A 21,025-nucleotide genomic window follows, 5' to 3' on the forward strand; every position below is an offset into this window, starting at 1 on the left:
GGAAGCATGTACAGCAGCTTGTTTATTGTGTGCCCTTTGACCTTTTGCCCCCTTTGTACATCAATGAATGGATTTATAGCATTCCATAAAAGTCACCTCTTGAACCTTGAAATGTGTGATTTGGGCCAAAAAATATATACAGATTCGAGCATGCATCTGTTCCCAGAGATGCTCAGACGGCATCTGTCAGTGGGGTCAGGAGCTCCGTCCGGCAGGGAAATGCCAACTTTGGTCCCAGAAGAAAAGAAAGCACTTTTGAGCTTAATTAAGAGGGCCAGTCTCAAACATTACAGTGTGATGTATGACTTGCTACAGGGACCATTGGTTAGCGGGGCCCAGGGGCCGGAGTAACAGTGTTAAAACTTGACAGAGAGAGTAGAGGGAGCTTTGATGAGGAGGGGAGCTGAACTGGTTCAGAGCCTGTTGCTATGGTAGCCATGTGGAATAAATCAGCAGCATGAATTCCATTCTCAAATGCCTTCAGCACCCCACCGACTCAGGTAGGCCTAGACAGAATTTGAATGAGTATGGTGTCCCAGTGTATCCCGGCTCACTGTGAGAAAAAAACAAATCACAACCAGTCCTTACCGGTTGTTCAAGATTTTGGGTTTCACCAGCATGGGGCACGTTCAACGATATTAGCAAGCAAGCACCTTTTTGCATATTATGTTTATTTTCCTGATGAAATTAGAAGCACAGTATTACATAATTATTAAATGGATAAAAATATCTCAGTTTTTTTTCTGTTATATTCTAAGTGACTACTGCACAAGGCCCTCTCTCTACCTCTTTCTTTCTGCTTTAGAGGCCTCTCAATATGTGTGTATGTGTGTGCGCACGTGTACATTTTCATTATTGATGGCTAAACCACAGAGGTGACACCAGGGTAGGATGGTCTATCTTCTTTTAATGGCAGGTATTTATAAGCAAAGTATTTCCAATCTATAGTTGAAGAATATTCAAGGAGGATGGGGAGAGACGATATAAGGTAGTGACAGAGACCGAACAACTATTTTGTTTTTTTACCGCATTATGAATACGGTAGAGACAAAAAAGTCAAAGCTATGAAGTGACAAAACGAAGAGATCAATAGTGCACGACATGGAAAAAGAAGCAATCCTCCAGGCTCTATTATTAGCATAACTACTACAATACATTTCACTGTAACATCAGATTGTTTGATGTATCTGTCATCCCAGAATTAACTGAATATTCATGCAACTGACTCATCAATTTTTTGCTAATGACACGCTTGGCTGGTCACCCTAACATTTATTTGTCCTTTTTTTTTTTTTTTTTACTTCCGAGCAAATTGTGGTGTTCTACACGGCTGTTTGTAGTATTAATTATGAATCCCATCTGCAACTTCATTACAGACAAACAAAACGGGGGAGACAAGTAACGAAACTAGAGAGAGAGAAAGGGAGGGAGGAGGGATTGACTCTTTGAATACACATTCATGGTTAGCAGATGTGCACGCAAAGACCACCCTCATTTTTACATAAATAAAACATACAATACACACAATACTGTTGGTACATTTGATCACAATTGTAGATGTAAATGTAGATACTCAATAATATTAATATCCACTGAAAGGACCACTTTTCATCCACCATAACCGTTTTCACAAGTGCTTAAATAATAACTATTTTCATTAAGGGCGTAATTCTAACTAAGACGTGCCTCAGATATCCATAATATTGGCATTGTAACATCTAACTGTTTGCATTGTGGCCATTTTAACCACATGCAGCACAGCCCTGACCGCATTATCATCAAATTAGCAGTATCATAAAGCTCAAAGCATTTTTCACTGTACAAAAACAATACCACTACATTTTCCAGTTTACGACATCTAAACAACTACAGAACTCAGAGTAGAGAATGAGAAAATAAGTTATCATTGTACCAAAAATGATTAGAAGGCCATTACCTTTAACATAGCTGTTTTCTCTCATAATAGATACAGTAAGACTTTGTCATATTGAGCCATTGAATGAGAGGTGGAGCAGAGGTTTCGTGTAGCAGTCTCTGTGTGCGTTTGGATTGGTAGCTGGGCTGGGCTGGGTCGGTCCACAGGATTTGATATATATTATATTCTGTCTCTTCAGATCAGAGGCAACGTCACTGAATCAGTCGTCCATCTCCTCCCAGGTCCTCTGCTCTGTGCTGATATTAACATTCATAGTATTTACCCAGGGTCTGCACCAGATAATCAGTTTACCCTGCACAAAAAGGCAAAATGTTGCTTCTTAAAATAAGTGGAAACATCACCAACCACTAAGTGATAAATGTAGCACAAGCTAGGCAACCTGCTACTGCTGTTACTACTCTTGTTGAAAGCAAAGTGAAAGCCTTTTACATGGTGCAAACACTGAGTGAGTCTGACCTTTAGAGTGTGTGTGTGTGTGTGTGTGTGTGTGTGTGTGTGCAGTCAGTTTCTGTTCTCCTCAGGTGTCCAAGGTGTGCCTTGGCGCTCGGTGGGAGTTCTCCTCTGCTCTCCCTTTCCCTCTCTTCTCGCCACCTGCAGGAACATACTTCCTTTTGGTCTTTTTACGTTTTTTATCTGAGCACCACACTCTCTCGCAGTACTCTTCTACTCTCTGGGCATCCCCGTAGCCAATCAGCTGGAGAAACTCCTTGTACCACAGCCTGGAATGGGGACCGGGGACTGAGGATGGCACCAGAGCCCTGGGGCTAATGCTCGGGCCTGGTGGGAGGCTCATGGAGGAGTGACATGGAGCTGCAGCTTTCTCTCCCTCCCCACCATTAGCCTTGTTGATCGCTGCCTCCACCCTCTCCCCTCTGAGCACGTGTAGAGAGATACGTAGCAATGTGTGCACGTATCCGTGTTCCACAGTCTGGCACACGTACATGCCTGCATCGGAGCTCCTGACTCGTAGGAACAGCAGCCCGTGGGAGGTCATGATAACACGCTCATCGCCTCGAACCTACATGGAGGGCAAAAAAGTGATTTTTTTTTCTAGTCATTGATGTAGCCATTACTCAAGTGGAGCCATTCAGATATTTGCTGCCCTGCTGCTGCATTTGTTCTTCTCCCAAGAGGAATTTTAATTAAAAAAGCTACAGAGCTAAACTAAGTAAAGGATAAATTAAGGGATGGTACTACTTCAATACTACACTTAATACAGTGACTCTGTGCTTAAGGTTCTGTGAGGTGTATAACCAGTCCAGATTTCTTTTTGCTGAAGTGTACACTTCGTGTATAATTATACTGTTTATACCAAAATATCTGCGATAGAAATATTTAAATCCATCCTGATACATTCAAATGCATTTTCCAAGCTTTTGAGGTACATTACATTGCACTGAGGCTTAAGTCACTACCCCAGCACAAGTACAATCGAGAAAAATTACATTTTGTTTGTGTCTATACATGATTGTAGTGTAATATTTGTCCGGCATGTTTACTTTTGTAAGTCCATTAAACTCACCTCGTGTTTCTCTCCTCCTTTCTGTAAGAACCAAAGGACCTTGGCTTGAAGTGATCTCGGGACACACTCGAGTAAAGTGCTGTTGCTCTCCACGCTGTACACCAGCCTCTCCTCACCTCTGTGCCACTGTTCATCTACACATGAGCACACACACACACACACACACACACACACACACACACACACACACACACGTCAAAAAAGACATGGCAAGGAACTGCCATGACCTTTCATTTGATATAGAGTGGGTTGTTGTACCCCAGTCTGCTGCTACGGTAGAAGCACACAGACCTCTCTCACCTCTCACTGCAGAGGCACATGAAGAGTTCATATTTTTTCATCTTTCGTCATCATTTCCTTGCTTGTACACAAGCATTTGTCTGACAAAATTTTGCGATACCAAATACACACACACACACACACACACACACACACACACACAGTCATTTTATACACTAACCATCAATTTGCAGCCCATTGCACAGCTGGACAGCGTTGCCATGGCGAACATCCTGCCGTCTGAATCGTCTGCTGGGAAGCAGAGTGAGAGTAATTTTGAACATGTGATCAAAGAGCGAGAGATGGGTGAAAGGAAAGAGAGAAAGAAAGCAAAGAGAGAGGAAAAGAGGAAAGGAGGTGATCAAGTGCATACTGATAGGCCTTACATAACACCTGGCTGGCATGTCTCTCACAGCCTGTGATATTGACTTGATAAACCTCTGCCTCAGAGCATTGTGACATTCAGGGTAGAATGCTATGATGGACCAGAAGTGTGCAGGTAAAGGTGTGAAGAGCTGATATCACACAAACATGTGCAGAGGGAAAAAGGGTCCTGTCTCGGAGCGTGTGTGTGTGTGTGCGTGTGTGTGTGTGTGCTGTTACCTCTTGGTATAGACTCCAGCAGGGTAGTATCTGGTGCAGGTAAGACCATCCCAGGCACAGTAGGGGTCTCTGGCCAGACAACAGTCAGCACATTCTGAGCCATAGAGGTCACACTGATGCAGTCTGACCTGGGCCACACCCACCTCTGACCCCACATACAGCTGTTGCTGTGGAGCCAACAGCATGGACCATTAATAGCAAGACACAGTTTGTTTGGAATCAGAGTTCATATATATGTGTGTGTGTGTGTGTGTGTGTGTGTGTGCGTGTGTGTATACAAAAATGATAAATTATTATATATATACAAAAATATAAATTATGTCATCAAAAAGTCATGAAAAGTGTTGCAATGTTAACATCTTGTGGCTAAACACAAGTATTGCATGAACACACAAACATGGGATTCAGGTGGTGTTCTTACCCTTTTAGGTGATATTATGATCTCTCTTATTGGTGCTGGCATCTGCAAAAAGGAAACATTGTACTGTTATTCAAAAATGATATTACATTAGCCGAATCTGATATGATATAAGGATAGATTAACAAAAACTGGCTTCCCGTCATGCTTCTATCCATCCTAAATCGGTTCTTAATTAAAATGGCACCAGCCGCTGCTTACTGACTAGTTTTCAAATATAACTGATCTAAATATATTTAAATCATTCTGAGGATCTCTCAGTGGGCTGGCTGCACAATCATACTTGTGCCACTTTCATGATGGAAGGCAATCAGTGATTTCAAAAAAGAGTCTGTCCGACCTGCAAGAGAGGGGTCTCTTATTGTGTAGCTGCAGCAATAATGGACTATGAAATGTATGCAGTAAAATGCAGAATTTGCTTGGTTACAGAGTCTACTTCGCTTTTCCATGCTGTTCCTAAAAATAGAGTACCTTGAATACTTGCAGCTCTTCCAGCAGCACCTCCTCCATAGTGTCTGTGTCTTTGTTGTAGATGGTGATAACTTTCAACACCACTGAGTCATCTGATGGAGGAAGACAGCAAAGTTAAATAGGCGAAAGCTTTACCGATATGTGGCATAAAATCTCTTTTTATAACTGGTGCAAAATATCAGTTTGAAATATGTCTTCACTGACATATTTCACTAACATGTTTTTTGATATATGACTTTATGCCGTTCAAATATCATGTCAGGTGTGTTTGTGCACCCAAATGTTCAGAGGAAGAGTCATGCATGGCACTCTGAATTAAGCACAAACATGAATTCATTCTTCACAGTGCATGTACCAGTGCCGATGTAGAGAACATGGTAGTGTCCATCCTGGGCTTGGACTCTGTCCACGGCGATCTGGGTCAGCTTCCTCCCGCCTGGCTCTGTCTGCAGCAGGACAGGCCTACGATGCTGGGGAAGGACTGGACGATACATCACGGGATGAGAACGCACAAACCGCAAAACCTCATCAGGAAATTCTTTAGAGCTGGAGAAGCCACCTCCGTTCACTTTACTGGCACACTGTTAAAGAGATGGTGTGACAGAAAGAGACAGAAGAGGGTCATTATCTGCGCTGGCACTGTATGTAGAAAAAAAGCTGACATGCTGTAGTCTGGCTCTGACTGTCCCTGTATGACCTACTGAGCTTGCTACAACAGTGCTGACATTCACCAGAGCTGTCCTACATGCTCTCAACACTGTCGCTCTCGCCGCACGTCTGTCATAGACTCATCAAACAGAGAGTGCAGCGAATGCATAATGATGTGGTGCATCAGAGGGGGAATCCTGTAAACATTTCAGACTTAAAGACTTACAGATCCTGGTCGAGGGTAGGGGACCCTGTCCTCATATGGTGTCCAGTGATGCTCAGGTCTCTCTCGGTAGGCAAATGGACCGTTAAAGGCTGCTCTGATGTCCTCCATGCCATAGACACACACTGCATAGCCTTTAAACACAGCGCTGCAAAAGGAGGTTTTATTACTGATGGACGATAACATCGTGACTGTATAATGAACCACTGGTTTCATCCTCCACTCACCTCGTAGTGCTAAAGAGGCCAAAGATTTCTGTTTTTTTTCCATCCTTGTTCTTGAGAACAAACACATCCTCTGAAACACCAGATGCAGAATTTAGCCATTTGTTAGTTTGACCTGGTCAGCGCGGTAAAATATACACCTGCTGAACATCAGCATGTTAGCTCTGTCATTGTGAGCATGTTAGCGGGGTTACATTAGCATTTAGCTCAAGGCTGCTGCTGTAAATCACAGTTTTAAGATCACCCCTAACAGTCTCTGTTATGGTGCAGCAGACAGAAAACTGTATGTGTCTGATCCTTGTGGTCTTTGTGGAAATACCTTCATAACAGCAGTAAACGACCTTGTGGGTTTTAAGATCGCTGTTTATTTATTTTTCAGTAAATTGAATGCTGACTCAAATGTAATGGCAATACTAAATGAAAGGCGCACCGGGACTTTAGTCGACACTGCTGGTTGTGTATCATACAGAAAAAAAGTGTTGAAATGTGTTGTTTTACCACTAAATGTGAGTTGGGGTTGAGAACAAGTTGCTACTGCAGGTCCGACACACAATGTAACAAAAATCCTCAATACTATAGTGACTCTCTAAATGTTGAGGGGACAGATTAGGTGGCATGCAAACAGTCTCCTTGTGGCCCTACCGAGCTCATCAAAGTGCGTATCAATGCCATTTGGTCCGGCCACAGAGCAGATGAGACGAGTTTTCAGGAAGGAGCTCCACCTGTTCACCAGCATTCTCTGTCCACCTTGATCATTCTGAGGGATGGAGGCACACATAGAATGTGAGCGCAGCACTTTGGCTGAATCATGCCCAGAAATGTTTCGACAGCATTAGCATTCTCACCGCACAGACTCGCCCAACACGAGTATACACGGCCTTATTCAGTCCCTCAGCGTCCGTCTCCCACTCAGTGAAGAAGAAGTAAACTTTGTCATCATCCCTGTCATCGTTGTCAGGGATAACTGCTGACCCCACGAATTTAGGCTCTGCAGGGAGAAGAATTTGTACTAAAAGGTAGGCCTGCTGGGGCAAACAGTATGCCTGGTATAAGCTACGAATTTTAAACTCATACTCATTGTAGGTGTTTTATGGTTTTGATATATTTTTGAAAACATATTTAGGATTTGCTACCACATATATTATATCTGTTTGTACTCGCTTTCACTAAAAGAGAAATGTTATCATTTCTGTGTAATGTACACCAACCATTGAGCTGCTGCCTGTCGTCTCTTTCAGTGCGTGTGTAGGTCTGGTTGTTAAGTCGACACAAAGCGCCATCATTCTCCCAGTAGTCAGTGTACAGGCCAATGTACAGCTCTCCTCCTAATGTACACACACACACACACACACACACACACACACGCAAAACTCAATAAATAACAATGCATACTGATGAATGTTATTACAAGCGCAACCTTCCTTTTGTTGTGATTAAAATATTGACATGGAAAAAGACCACAAGGTGGCACTATTGACTTGTTCCAGGTCATTAAAGTGAGCAAATGTCCTTAGTGTGGAATTGCATGGCATGTATTGGTCCAGCTGACATGAAAATATGCATTATGGTCCCACAACTGTGCTTTAAGCTCAGCTGATGGTGAGGTGATGAGCGATAGAGCGTGTGCTGTCTTACTGGAGAGCGTTGATGTGCAGGGACTGTTGGGGTCGTATGGACAGCGTCCTCTGCCACTCATTACACTGTCTCCTTCAAGAGCAAACTGCCTGTCCTAAGGGCAGCACACACACACACACACACACACACACAGATATAGTTATTCATACACAGTATGCATGATTAGAAATACTGCAAGCACACACTCAAAAGGTATATCCTCGCAAAGGCTTTAGCAACATCCAGACCAACCCCAGTAGGTGATGGAGAGACAGACTGAAGTGAATCAGAGGAGGGATCAGAAAGTGATGGATGAGAAGGAGGAAGAAAGATAGATGAGACAAGGAGTGATGGATGACCAAATGAAGGACTGTTGTCTGAATGTGTATAACCAGTTATTCTCTGCTCTTATATCACAGACATTTCACTACTTACTACGTACTCCTCTGATCTTGCCCTGCACAGCTGGTGGGAGACACGGGCAAACACACGCACACCTACACACACACACACACACACACACACACACACACACACACACACACACACACACACATACATACATACCCTGAACTCCCTCTAGAACCACAGCTCATTTGCCGTGGGCCACCACAGTGTTTATGACTGTCACAGGCAGATCAGAGGCGGTGCCATATATTGATTTATGAGTAGCCAAGGAACCCTACTGTGCTGTGACTACCTCCCTGCATTTCATGTAACAGAAGTCAAACTCTGGGTTAAACTCATCCATCACAGAATGCGGTCTATCAAAATCAAACGGAAAATAGGTAAAATAGCCTGGATCAATATTACTCGGCCCGCAGCACTCTGTTTTTTTATGTCTGGGCTGGCAGTGCATTAATACTTGATTTGTTAGACAGTGTCTGGCTTGATAATTGGCAATTGTGTTTTCTATCACAGTTTATTATTATCTAAATATTATTCAGCTCAAGTTTAATGCTAATTGTAGACTAGATGTTATCTTATACACCAAGTATGAAATTTATGTCTCATAGAGGGATTAGGTTGCTTATTCTCTCTGAGCATTCCAATGGTATGAGAGATGGTTGAGTTTGGTTCCTGGACTGGTCGACTTAATAGACCACTATTGGAATGCAGGGTGGAAACCCTCTCCCCTCCTCTCTTTCTAAGTATGCAACACACACACGCACACGCGCACACACACACACACACACATACACACACACACACACACACACACACACACAGGGCTGTTCCATGTTTGACATCTGGGTGATAGGTGTCATACTGTAGACAAACATGCCAGCACAGATGTATGCAGGCAGGTCTGCATGGACTCCAGTGTGCATGCAAAACACTCACAAATCTCACTCACTGACACACATTTGAATTGACCCCTGAGTGAGACAGGAAATTAGTCTTCCCCGACTTCAAACTTAATGCCACAGAAAGCAGCACCTGGTGTAAAGCTGTGTCATCTGTTTTATATATATATGTATGTATAAATGGGAAGCTTGTGTCAAACAAAAATGCCACCCTCTCCTACTAACCGTCTTTCCCATCTCCACCTCTCATCACACTTTCATTGGTTGCTAGGAGGATAAACTCAACTACAGCAGCACATGCTTACAGCTCAGCTGTCCAAACTATACTAACAATTCAAGGAGCTCCTGGCACAAACATTATCAAAACAGTGTGAAGAAGGTTTTGGCTACGGCTATAGAGTGTAGAGTAGAGGCAATGGGAAATTTGGCCGAGGGTATAATGAAGAAATCTGCAACATTTTCATCAGAATAATCGTCTGTTTTGCTGCCAGGCCTTTGCAGTGAAAATCTGACGCTCACTACAGGCAACTGCCGTTTTTAAAGCAGGCAAAAAAAGAAACAGCATAATTAGAAGTAGCCAGCCGGGAATTAACAGTCAAGTAATGTCAGAGTGCTGTATGACTTTGAAACGATCTCTGGCAGGAGGAACCCTCTGAATACCACTTGAATATTTCACTGTTAAGCCAAACTCTAATTTAGTCTCTGGGACTCACCTGCCCAGTGTGTCCCACTCTGACCAGAGCACAGACGGGGTTAAAAGCTCCTGTTCCGCACACCAGCAAATGGGTCTGGTTGTACTGTTGCAAGACCTTGATGTAGTTTGCACACTCCGGCTGTTGGAAGAGATACAGAGATGAAGTGGTGGGCGGGTAAGGGTGGTTGGCGAGGAGAGAGGATGGGTGGGAGAGGGGTCATGAGGGCGGTTTGAGGAAAATGGTGGGATGGCAAAATGCCAGGCTTTTACTGCATCATCAATAACATCAATACTTAAGGTTCAACAAAGGTTAATTGGCACAGTGAGATATGTAAATCAATCCATACATACTGACAGCATGTGTCTCTATCATCTCGATCTATCTACCTGCAGCATGCAATAAATTAATTATGCTATAATGCACATCATCAATTGGGCATTTGAGCTTTCCCCTTGATAATGAACCTCAGCAATGCTACCAAATGAGCTCATATATTTGTATACGGTCATGTAGAGGGTGCGCCTTACCTTTTCCCTACCCTTCATCAAGCACTCCTCTACCTGAGATTCTGTGCTGGCCCACTGGATCTGAAAGAAAAGCACTCATATTTAAAATAGAGTTGTTCCACCGTAAGTAAAAATAAAGTAAATTCTCTAATATTGTTGTTTTTACAAACATAGAAAATCTGACCAAACAGCCATTATCTCCACAGCATAATAATCTCACAGGGTTATTCTGCCCTCTTACCTACCTGCTGTTGAATACAAAGACATGCACATGCAGCTGTTGCCCTGTGGGTGTGTGAGTTCAATATGTTTCACTTCCTAAAAGGCAGGGAGGGATGACAACAGGCTTACCTCTCTCTGGTGTGTGTTAACTCGGTCCAGGCTAAGGGAGAACAGAGTATTCCTGGCCCCGACGTAAAGTCTTTCATGGCCCTCATCCAGCAGCATGGTCTGGGGCTGAAGAGATGCTCCATGTCCCTGGAACACCCAGGTCCTGTTCAGCTGCCAAAGCTCTGCAGACAACAACACGTAAACAGAGACAGAAAAGATGAAATGATTATAGCAACACAATATAAGTTGGCAATTTAGGCTGGATAAGGATAGCTAGCTGCTTAGGGAGACAGTTCTTTTTTATTTCAAACGCAGATTCTCTTACTTCTTGCCTGTGCTAACCAGCAAGATCGAATTGGACCAAACCCCTTGCTCGAGGGATTTGTAACTTCTCCAGTAACCTGCGTCTGAGTCCCAACTGCTCCCATGGCCAAGGGCACATTGCAACATGTGTTTCTGATTCATAGCTTTCCCCAAGAGAGCAGAGAGCAACAGCAGGGTTATCTTTCCATCTCATCTCTTCCTCTCATGTGGCACCTATGCCTCCTCTCTCTCAATTCAGCTACGCCTCGTTGCCTCGATCAAATAACTACAGCACATCTTGTTTTGATCATCAGTAAAAATTCAGGTGGCATAAAGGCATACAGCCAGCTCAAACCTGACCTCCCATGGACCGGTACGTCACAATAAATTGCTTTAAGGACTGCTGCGGCTAACCCTTGACACTTTGCAGAAGCACGGATGAAAGAAGTGGGATATGAATCCTGGGAAAGATGTTATGATTAGTGGGAGGGACTCTTGATGTGCGCAGTATGGCCTGTGGTCTCTTTCCAGGCGGAAGCCAGTTTTATCAGGCAGGAAACGGAACCGGTTTCTTTATCTGCCTTTAGTTTGAGATCAGCAGCCACTCCCTGTCAGTTTTGCTGTAGGTGATTTGAAATCCCTCTCTGCAAAGGAAGCAGTGGACCACGACGGATATGTCATTGCATACAAACACACACTCATCGGAATAAGCGCAGAACAAGCAGACGCACAGTTAGTTTGCATACACACATGCAAGACAGCCAGATCTATCCACCTGATTGAACCTGACAGGCTGCTCCTCTATACCTCCTCTCAGTGAGCTTCTGCAGAGGTTGAGGGTGAAGGATTAAAACTAAGTGAAGGCCCAGAGGTGTGCCTTTCCTCTGGGTCGCACAGGCCTGAAAAATCTTTCATTAACACATGACCGGGTTAGACGGGTGTCCTTGTAGAAGAAGAAAGGGGGGATCTGGTGTTTGTTAGCAGCGCTTTTGAGACCTCTGACAGTTTTAAGCCAACATGGCAGGGTTTGGGATCGAATTTATAGCACTAGTGAAGGCTGTATTCTCTCTATTTCTTCTACTTCCATGCACGCTCTACTCTTCAGAAAACTCCCTTTAAATGAAGAGAGGAACGCTGTGAGTGCAATACCAACCAGCTACCTCAAATAATGGTGAGATGTCTCTACATGCTGGGGTTGCAGGGGGTAATCGTATGATTTGTTTTCCTAGCATCTGTCTATTTTTAGTGATATTTGATCTCCAAGGTAGAAGGAGAGAGTGTTTATCCCATTTTGTAGATTACTCATAGCAACAGCATACGTTCTGTGGAAGGCTTTATTTGTTTAACATGGGATTAGGTCTCCACAGAGGAGCGGGTGACCATGTATATTTTGTTGCTATTAAGATTTCTATGTTGGAGACAAGCGGCTGTTTGTTTTAGTAGCATTAGATCTCCGGTGGCTAGGTGGCAGGGAGCGAGGGGATGTGGCAGTGGTGTTCTGCCAGGGCTCAGACATGCTTCCTGTAATTATCTAATCCACACTCACTTAGAGCTCTTTTTCTTTCTCTCTCTCTCACACACACACAAACACACACTGCCTCTCCTCTCTGTCTCTTCACAGCTCCCTCTGAAGTTAAGCTGAACTCGGATCACGGACAGCCCCGCTTTAAAACAAGTGTCAGGCCCCGCTCTCCAACAATCAGCTCCTTCTTCATGTGAAGTCAGATCTGCTACCACTTATTCAGATGACAGACTTAGACTGCTATTTAAAGTGACGGAGTAAACAGGGGATAAGCCAAACCATTTTTCCCGTCTACTTTTCACTTGTCTTTGTGAATAATGATGAGCGGCAGCTGATGCCCTGTACATGGACACGCATCCACACAGAGAGATGCATAGACATGCTCTGTCGCTCTCTCTCTCTTTCTCTCTCTCTCTCTCTCTCACACACACACACACAAACACAACAACAGATACATTTCATTCTACTATTCTGTTTACATATTTGATATTTTAGATGTATGTTTCCATGCCATGCCCAAACAATTAAACAAACAATAACCAGCTTGAAACCTGAAACTGAAATAAAGATGAAAGAAAGGAAGAAAGAACATCCACTTCCCACCATAATAAAAGAAGGTGTTGACTAATCAGCTTAATTACATTTGATTACAGTTACTGTAAAACACAATTGGTGAATGTGATTACACCGACGCGCCGAGAGATGCTTTAGAGTGCACAATGCTATTTAAAAGGTTTCTCCTCTGTCATTATGTGCGCCAGTCACAGACAGTTGCAGCCACTGCTCAGACTGAAGAAGGGAAAGGGGGGATTTCCGCATTTCCTCTCTCTCTCCTCTCCAAGTTCCTTCTCGCCATCTGCAGCCAGCAAGGGCTCCTTAGCCGTCAGCTAAGGAGCCGAGAGGAGGTTTCTCCATCAGCGACCGGGCCGGGGAGACGCATGGCCCTACTGTGATCCCACTTCAAACGGAAGACAAGGAGAAAAAGTGCTCCCTCAAGACAGACACTTTCATCGGCTGTCTGAGGAGTGCTGAGAGGTTCGGTGAAGTGAAATCAAAATAAACGTTGTGATCTCCTCGTTAGGCCGCATTTGGAAACATTGTTTTGCTGCACCGTGGAGAACAATATACAGTATGTGTATATGTGTGTGTGTGTGTGTGTGTGTGTGTGCGTGTGCAGTAGTAATCGACTTTTGATTATAAGTCTCTGAACAGTGGGGTTTAAGAAAGCAAGATAAATGCACACATGGGTTCATAAAAAAAAAAAAACACATTCCCCAGCAAACTTAGAAACACAAATTCAATTTGATGTCATAATTTGATCTATTGCCAACACTCAGCACACATTTCATGTCTGAAATTAAACTTGTGGTTGGCAGTGTCATATTTCCAGAGTAGTCGGTCTATGGTGGGTTTCTTATTGAGTAATGGCACTTGTGCTGGAACAGAAACAAAGAGAATTATTAGAGTGGGCTGGGGTTGAAGGGGGCAAGAATAAGAAGGGAGTCTGTTCTCCTCGTGCCGACGGGGCCCGAGTGAGACTGTGGAGCCCGTGGGGGTGGGGCCAGGAGCCGGAGAACTGGGGTGTTGTGCCATTATCGGTATACAGCCTCGTGTTCCTGTATTCTCTTGTGAGTGGGGAGGGGAATGATGTCACGGAGCAAAATGAAAGCCACATGGAGTGTCCGAGCAGGATGGGAGTTCGAGAAGAGAGCAACTTATGTTTCTCTGTAATAAAGGCCGAGTATAAGTCTGTAACCTGGTTGATGTTAGAAAAAAAGAGAACACCTTGAGAACTGACAGTTCAGATATATACCTCTTAATTAAAAAATACACCTATTCACAAACAGTATCTGCCAACTTTTAATATGCTTTCCAAATATAGGAATGTTCTGTATTTGACAGATATTTGATCAAAGTCTAACCCCATCTGGTCCAAACTATAATGCCTCCACCATGCATGTATATGACCTCAGAGCCCAGATGGATTACTTACTGATGTGGCTTACTGTGTGCCTATGCATAGCTACTGTATATGTCAAAAGTCCATAAAGCATAAAGTGATTTTCATATGAACCGTAGTTTGCGTGGAAAATCTAAAGCAGGGTCAGCACAGAAAGAAGTTTGCTCAAAGTTTAAGTAACACACTGAACAAACTTATACTTGCATGTAGGTTTCTTTGCTGCATTTGTTGATGCATAAGTTAATCTGTTTTTTCCACTTTGAATGATATTTTAAGTTTTATCAACAACTTTTGCAGCCATATTCCAAATGAGCGGTTCTCCTCTTTGTTTCCTCTCTGTAGGAAAACAACTGCCAGCCTACAATGAAAAGTATCCACTTGCCATTTTCTGTGTCAAGTGCTCACCTCACTTGTCATCCTTCATCCTCTTTTTTCCCCCTCTGTTATATCATTGCAACATACTCTCCGAAGACCCAAACAATCGTTCCGTCTTTCCTTTTCCCATTTCGCAAACTTAACTCATCTCCTCTCCCTGGTCCCTTCACCAGGAAAAGGTCAGAAAGGATATTAGAGTTGCACCAGCTGCCTTCCCCTCTGGACATCTCATTAATGAACAGGAGAGCACACAGACAACACAATGGGAGAGAAAAGGACGCTGAGACGTACACGGACAAAATGAGAAAGCTAGAGAGCAGGAGGGGGGAGGGGGGAGGGTAGAGGGGAGGCAGTTGAAAAAATATCATTTTTCCTCTGCTGACCTAAAAGGTGTGATCTATCTAATCATCACCATACCCTCCATTTTCCAGTGGTTTGATATAAGGTCTGTGACTGCCCTATGGCCACAAACCAATGTGCTAAATGTTAATCATAGGTTTCTGCACATGTAGGCGGAAGAAATTTAATGGGACTCCTCACTTTGCACATTAGCTTTATACAGAAAAAAAAAAAAAAACCCGCCCCCCGCCTTCATTTCATTTCAGACAGACACAACTTTAGGCCATACTGGTATTCCCCGCCTCACCCTCAGAAGAAAGTCACCTTCAGCCACATCATTTCAAGGTTGTAAAATACATGGAGAGAGCTTTTTCTTGTCTGGAGAGGAAGGTTTAAAATTATAGCTCAAAAGGGGGTTTCATACGTCAGTAATTGCTACCTGAGTAATCCCTGTGTTCACACACGTGTGTACCTCTGCTCTTTCTGCTTAAATCTCACAATTTTAAACTGAGTGCTGAAGAAAACAAACATCTAAAGGTGGCGTAGTATCTGCACAAGCTTCGCTCACCCACATTCTTATAATATAGCAGATACAAGAAGAGAAGAGTGTACAGTATGTCTCACACACTCATACATGCACATGAATTCAGCTATCATTCAAGCTGTGTTTTAAGCATCTTCTATGAGGTAAATGTTGGGTTGAAATAGAGAAAGCACATGTGTTTATTTACACAAGTGAACATATACAGTACGATGTTAACCCTGTCAGAGCAGCTTAGTATCACAATAAGTTAATTCGCCCCCACAGACCTGCGGAAGAATAAAAAAACTAAACAATTACGACGTTCGCGTAAACACGTCTTTGGCTGACGTGCTGAAGAAATGCCTGGTCGATTAAATTATCGTGAAATGGTCAGGTTTTCTGCTGTGTGTCTGCCATAGCTGCCCTCATGAACACTTCCACCAAACTCAGATATGTTGTAGGACAGACAAGCCTGTCTGCAATAATAACCTGTCAAATTGTGTTATTTCTCAGGAATCTGGGAAACTTTTGTGGGATTTTTTTTTTTTTTTTGCTTTGCTTCAAACAGCAGCAAGAGCACCTAGACTCTGTCTCAGACATGAAAACATTTATAATGTTTCTCCATTTTCTTTATCAAACAATGGTTTCTGTGAGTGCATAATGCCAGAGCAGCTCTGGACAGATACCTATTATGTGGGTTTGGTGAAATTTGAAGTTTTACTAAACCAGGAATGTATCATCCTGATTTGCCCGAAAATCACAGCCGAGCTGAAAGTAACCAACGTGACTGAATCAGCAGGACTTGAATGTCCAACACAACCTGACCTTCAGAAGTAAGTGCATTGTGCAAACTATTATTAGCGGCCATATTAAACTTTGCAGAAGTGAAGAGTTTTTGGAAGTGACTTTGATCTGATTAGATCATCACTAATATGAAGTGTTGTATCACACTCTCTGCAGCTCAAGCCAAGCACGATGACAGAGCTAGAGAGGCAGCAACATAAGGCTGGCCGTCTACCTGCAGCCTGCCGGGACTCTGACACACGCTAGCTGGGTAACAGCTTCATTAGCAGCCGAATTGATGATCGTCCTGAGAGAAGAGCTCATTTCACTCCACAGGCCACCACAGGCCTGGGGATCTGAAACTGCTGCCAAGAGCCTTGGATAATGCAGAACCAAGTCTCATGGATCTCCGTCCAAAAACACAAAAATTAGAACAAAACTAACAACATGTTTTAATTTCTGTTCTATGGCAAGCACGTCTCCCTGCGGAGCATTTCTATGTACAATAATCCAGGAGTTAGGGAGTTTAATGGGCCAAAAGTCCAAGCAATTTAGCTGTTTTACCATCCTTAGCCTGCATTTAAGGTCTTTGGAATCTGTGCAGTCAAAGAGTGGCCTCAACTCTCTTTAAAGACAGCAGAGAGTCTGCGATCGTAACTCAATACGCCGTGTGATTTAGGTTAATTGGGGGTGTAAGCAAATGAAAGACTGACTGGGATGAAAGTGAAACAAATGTAGAAATCTGGAAAAATCTTCACTGGTCCATGAAGTCTAGACAAGAAGATGAGGAATAGATGAAAGAGAGAGCACTAATAATTCTACCCCATGTGTGAGGTGTGGCTAACATCAAAGCGAGCAGAGACACATTCTGCATAGTAGTCAGGTCGTCCTTGAAGCACATGACAATGTGCTCGGAGGAATTCATTCCCAGAAACCAGGAGAAAGTTGATCTGACATTTTATTGAGATTCCTATTGATCCAACACAGATGCTGTCCGCTCATCTGACCAGAAGCAGGTTAAAAATATTTATGTACGGATATTGCTTACTTTTTTTCCCCATTGTTAATCTTTCTCAAACGGGAGAATCTAGTTTTTCCACCCTGTACTAGATGTTATGGTAATATTTTCTTAGTCCTAAAGGCGAATAGTTAAAACTGCATCATTTTCAATCTCCCTGAACCTCATCCAAGACATTGGTGTGTGAAGAATTCACGCTATTCTGCTTGTGGACGGCCGTGTGTGTGTGAGTATGCAAGGGTGTGCGCAAAATTCACTGGTAGAGCCCATGAGGCATATATTAGGGCTTAGATGTTTTTCATTCCATAATGATAGGATCCAACTGCAGCCTTCCCACAGCGCCCTGTGCTAGCCAGAACATGTATCAGAGAGAGAGAGAGAGAGAAAGAGAGAGAGAGAGAGAGGTGGGATGTCAATCACTGTAGCAGCTTTCCCCTCAGGTGGTTAATGAATTGGCTGATATGTGAAAGTCATGATCATAAAAAATATTGATGTGATGTGGCATTTATGACTAAGCACATCAGCACTGATCTGCTCACTTTTGTTGCTATATGAACCGCTGCCAAAGAAGAAAAAAGTCTTTTTCTCTCAGTTTATCTTTCAAATATTAAATCCTGATATAGATCATTTCATATTCAGATAGCGATGCATCTCATGACATAGCAATATTTCTGTAAATTTAATGAATAAATAGTTTACGTGAAATATTTCTTGTTTCATTCATCAAGTATATACCTGACATATGAATAGGAACTCAGTCATATTTGATTTGATTTTTCTAGTCTTTTGGCAAATTTTCCATTAAGCATCTCACAAAAGATAAATATTAATGGTTAAAATATGAAAAGCTACATAGAAAACGCTTGCATCCATAGTTTCAAACAAAATAAATGTGGGCCTAAAATGTAAATATGGTCTGAAATGATTCCTAAGTAAATTAAAAAAGGTCAGTGGCATAATTAGTATGCGTTTCCATCATTTTTCACCGGAAAACTGTACTTTACTGTGCTTCGTTATTTATTGTCTTTTGACTGACAATTTGTCATGTGCAAGAAATGAAGTGTACAGTTCCTGTCATACAGCAGCAAACCCTTGTCACAGATGTATCTGATGAGCCACACTTGTTACCTCTCATAACAGACTCACTATTTATGAGTTATTGACCAACCAAATTCCACACCTATATTCAACCATGACTAACAGGCTTATGTGGAATCATCACCTTCTGTTGCTATAGAGATCAAAGAAACTGTGAGAAAAAGGCAGTGTTTACTCAAGACTTTTATCTAGGTAAGATAAAAAAGATTAAAAACCCCCATTATTGTAGGAGATACGCAACAATCCGTCCGCATTCCAGTGCATGCCCATCCACATCACACACACACATAAACGGACGCACACAAACACTTTTCCCTCTCTCAGACGTATACACATGGCCAAAAAAAAACAAAACTCTCTCATCTCTCTGCCGCTATGGCATGAGAGAAAGCCACATTGTGGATTCTCAGCCACCATGGCCGAGGGATCAAAACAAACTACAAGGAGGCTCCTTGAACATCGACAGTGAGCGAAAAAAAAGTATGTTGGCGCAGGAGTCAGCCCTCTCAGATCCACCGTGCACGGTGACTTCTTCTCCCAGGCTAAAACATAAATCTCCAGTGACCGCCTGATTACATGATAATGATAACCTGCGGCTTCTTTTACTCAGTCACAGAAGATGCTGCTGCTCTGACTTTGCATTGTTGACAGTACTTTTTTTTTTTTTACACACATAGAGTATTCTCTTGTATTTTACAGATATCTTGAAGTGAAAGGTATCATAACTTCTTAAATCAGTATAGATAGGCATAAACAACCACATTTAACTATTCATTTACTCATTTATTTATTCACTATTACTGGTATGAACAAAAATGCTGCAATGAATACTGCTATAAATTGAGAATAGAGGTCTAATAAAGTGTGAAAATTTCTGTTCTTTGACATTTTTATCTTATTCCTAATCTGCGATGAAGGCACTGAACAGAGAATGCTAGTTTCAGTTCAGGCTGCATTGACTATTCTGGACAGCTTCACACACTATACAGCATCATCTATACGCTTTGTCTTTGCCTTTATATTGGTGCAACACAACAGAGCATTTGAATTTGTGCAGCATCGGCGTTCGTTGCTTGATAAATGGAAGAAACACACACTTGGTGTTTCCTACCTTTGTGAGTGAGCCGTATCCTCGGGTAGATGCTGTGGGCTGCGTGAGCCGTGACCAGCAGAACAAGATACAGCAGCATCAGTGTCAGATACACAGTCCTCGTGCGCTCTGCCATCCTCATTGAGACTCACACTCCACGCTCATCTGTAATCCTGGAAGCCTGCTCAACATGGACAGCAAAGTCCATGAAAAGAAAGACAGCTGTTTGCCGCGCAAGTTCCTGCAAGCAATATTCAAAAAGAGATCTCTGACATAAACATCCAAAAGAGGTCTACTTGAAGGCAACAGTCCTTTTTTCTGATGATCACCACAATGTGGATCAACTGGATGTATCTCTGCAGCTTCTATACAGTCTCTGCTTTCCCCTATAGCAGTCTGCTGAAAGCTGCATCCACCCACTACCTCGGTGGACAGGATAGTGCTCTGGCTACTATGCTTGTTTGGTCTTAGTAACCAGGGAGAAGAGAAGTCCAGTTGCTACATGCATGCCGCAGTGCCCACTGCTCTCTGTCCATATGTCAGTCCGTCTGTTTGTTTGTCTGTCTGTTTGCCCAGCTCAGATCCAGTCTTTCTGATCTGATGACAGACAAAAATAAAAAATAAATAAATAAAACAAATCTATGGATCCCACAAAGGTGAAGGAGCTGCTGCTTTGTAAAACCTCAGTGCATTTGTCAGTCCCAGCAGGCAAGCAGGAAGGCGGGCTAAGGCTGGAGCTGTTGTACTGTATCCTCAGGCTGCGTACCTCCTCTTGGGTCCACTGGAGCCAGTCATTTTCTGGACAGGAGCCCAGGAAAAGGCAGAGTGGGAGAGGGGAGGAGTAGGGAGCCTCGTGCCTGGCGTGCCGTCTCTCTGCACTGGGGAAGAAAGTGAAGCTCTTGCTCCAAACTCTGCTCACGCTCCAGCAATCAGGGAGGATCCAAACCTCAGCTCAGACCTCAGTGAGTCAGTTAAGATGGCTCCTACCACAGCCACTGATCTGGGCCGAGGCCACCTGCCATGGTGTGGTGTGTCTGAGGAAAAGCCTGTGTGTGTGGTTGGTAACGTTGGGAGTGTATATCAGCTTGGAGGGCTGAAAACTGCCGCCTCCTTCCTTTAGATTGTCTCGAGATCTCCCTCTCCCTCCCAGGCAGCTGGATTAAGTGTGCTGTGTCTCCCAGGCAGGCTCTGTAAGACTCTCCCCGGCTCCTCTGAGAAACGCTGCCTCTCATGTCACT

The 21,025-nt window shown here is 43.2% G+C and overlaps 1 protein-coding gene across 2 annotated transcripts; it reads right to left on the bottom strand.

The window, feature by feature from the left end:
- Window positions 1–742: 742 nt before the first annotated feature.
- Window positions 743–20,479, bottom strand: sema3e (sema domain, immunoglobulin domain (Ig), short basic domain, secreted, (semaphorin) 3E). 2 transcript variants are annotated; one of them, XM_041938492.1, is made up of 17 exons: window positions 19,809–20,479; window positions 10,798–10,958; window positions 10,468–10,527; window positions 9,959–10,078; window positions 7,960–8,053; window positions 7,533–7,649; window positions 7,170–7,312; window positions 6,967–7,081; window positions 6,328–6,397; window positions 6,104–6,248; window positions 5,585–5,810; window positions 5,230–5,321; window positions 4,762–4,803; window positions 4,341–4,507; window positions 3,919–3,986; window positions 3,459–3,592; window positions 743–2,954 (listed from the first exon to the last, which is right to left on the bottom strand). In XM_041938492.1, the coding sequence occupies exons 1-17, from the start codon at window positions 19,927–19,929 to the stop codon at window positions 2,454–2,456; spliced, it is 2,376 nt and encodes a 791-aa protein (XP_041794426.1). In that variant the 5' UTR covers window positions 19,930–20,479; the 3' UTR covers window positions 743–2,453. The 2 variants fall into 2 exon arrangements, with proteins under 2 accessions (XP_041794426.1, XP_041794424.1); XM_041938490.1 differs by having other exon boundaries at window positions 3,919–3,989.
- Window positions 20,480–21,025: the final 546 nt, after the last annotated feature.

Source organism: Chelmon rostratus, chromosome 6 (assembly GCF_017976325.1).
Source record: "Chelmon rostratus isolate fCheRos1 chromosome 6, fCheRos1.pri, whole genome shotgun sequence".
Taxonomy (NCBI): Eukaryota; Metazoa; Chordata; class Actinopteri; order Chaetodontiformes; family Chaetodontidae; genus Chelmon; species Chelmon rostratus.

Coding starts and splice junctions, on each gene's coding strand:
- sema3e (XM_041938490.1), bottom strand. CDS start 19,929: ATGAGGATGGCAGAGCGCACGAGGACTGTGTATCTGACACTGATGCTG. Junction 7,650..7,959: donor CTGCACATCAACGCTCTCCA/GTAAGACAGCAC, acceptor TGTGTACATTAG/GAGGAGAGCTGTACATTGGC. Junction 6,398..6,966: donor TACGCACTTTGATGAGCTCG/GTAGGGCCACAA, acceptor CTGGTGTTTCAG/AGGATGTGTTTGTTCTCAAG.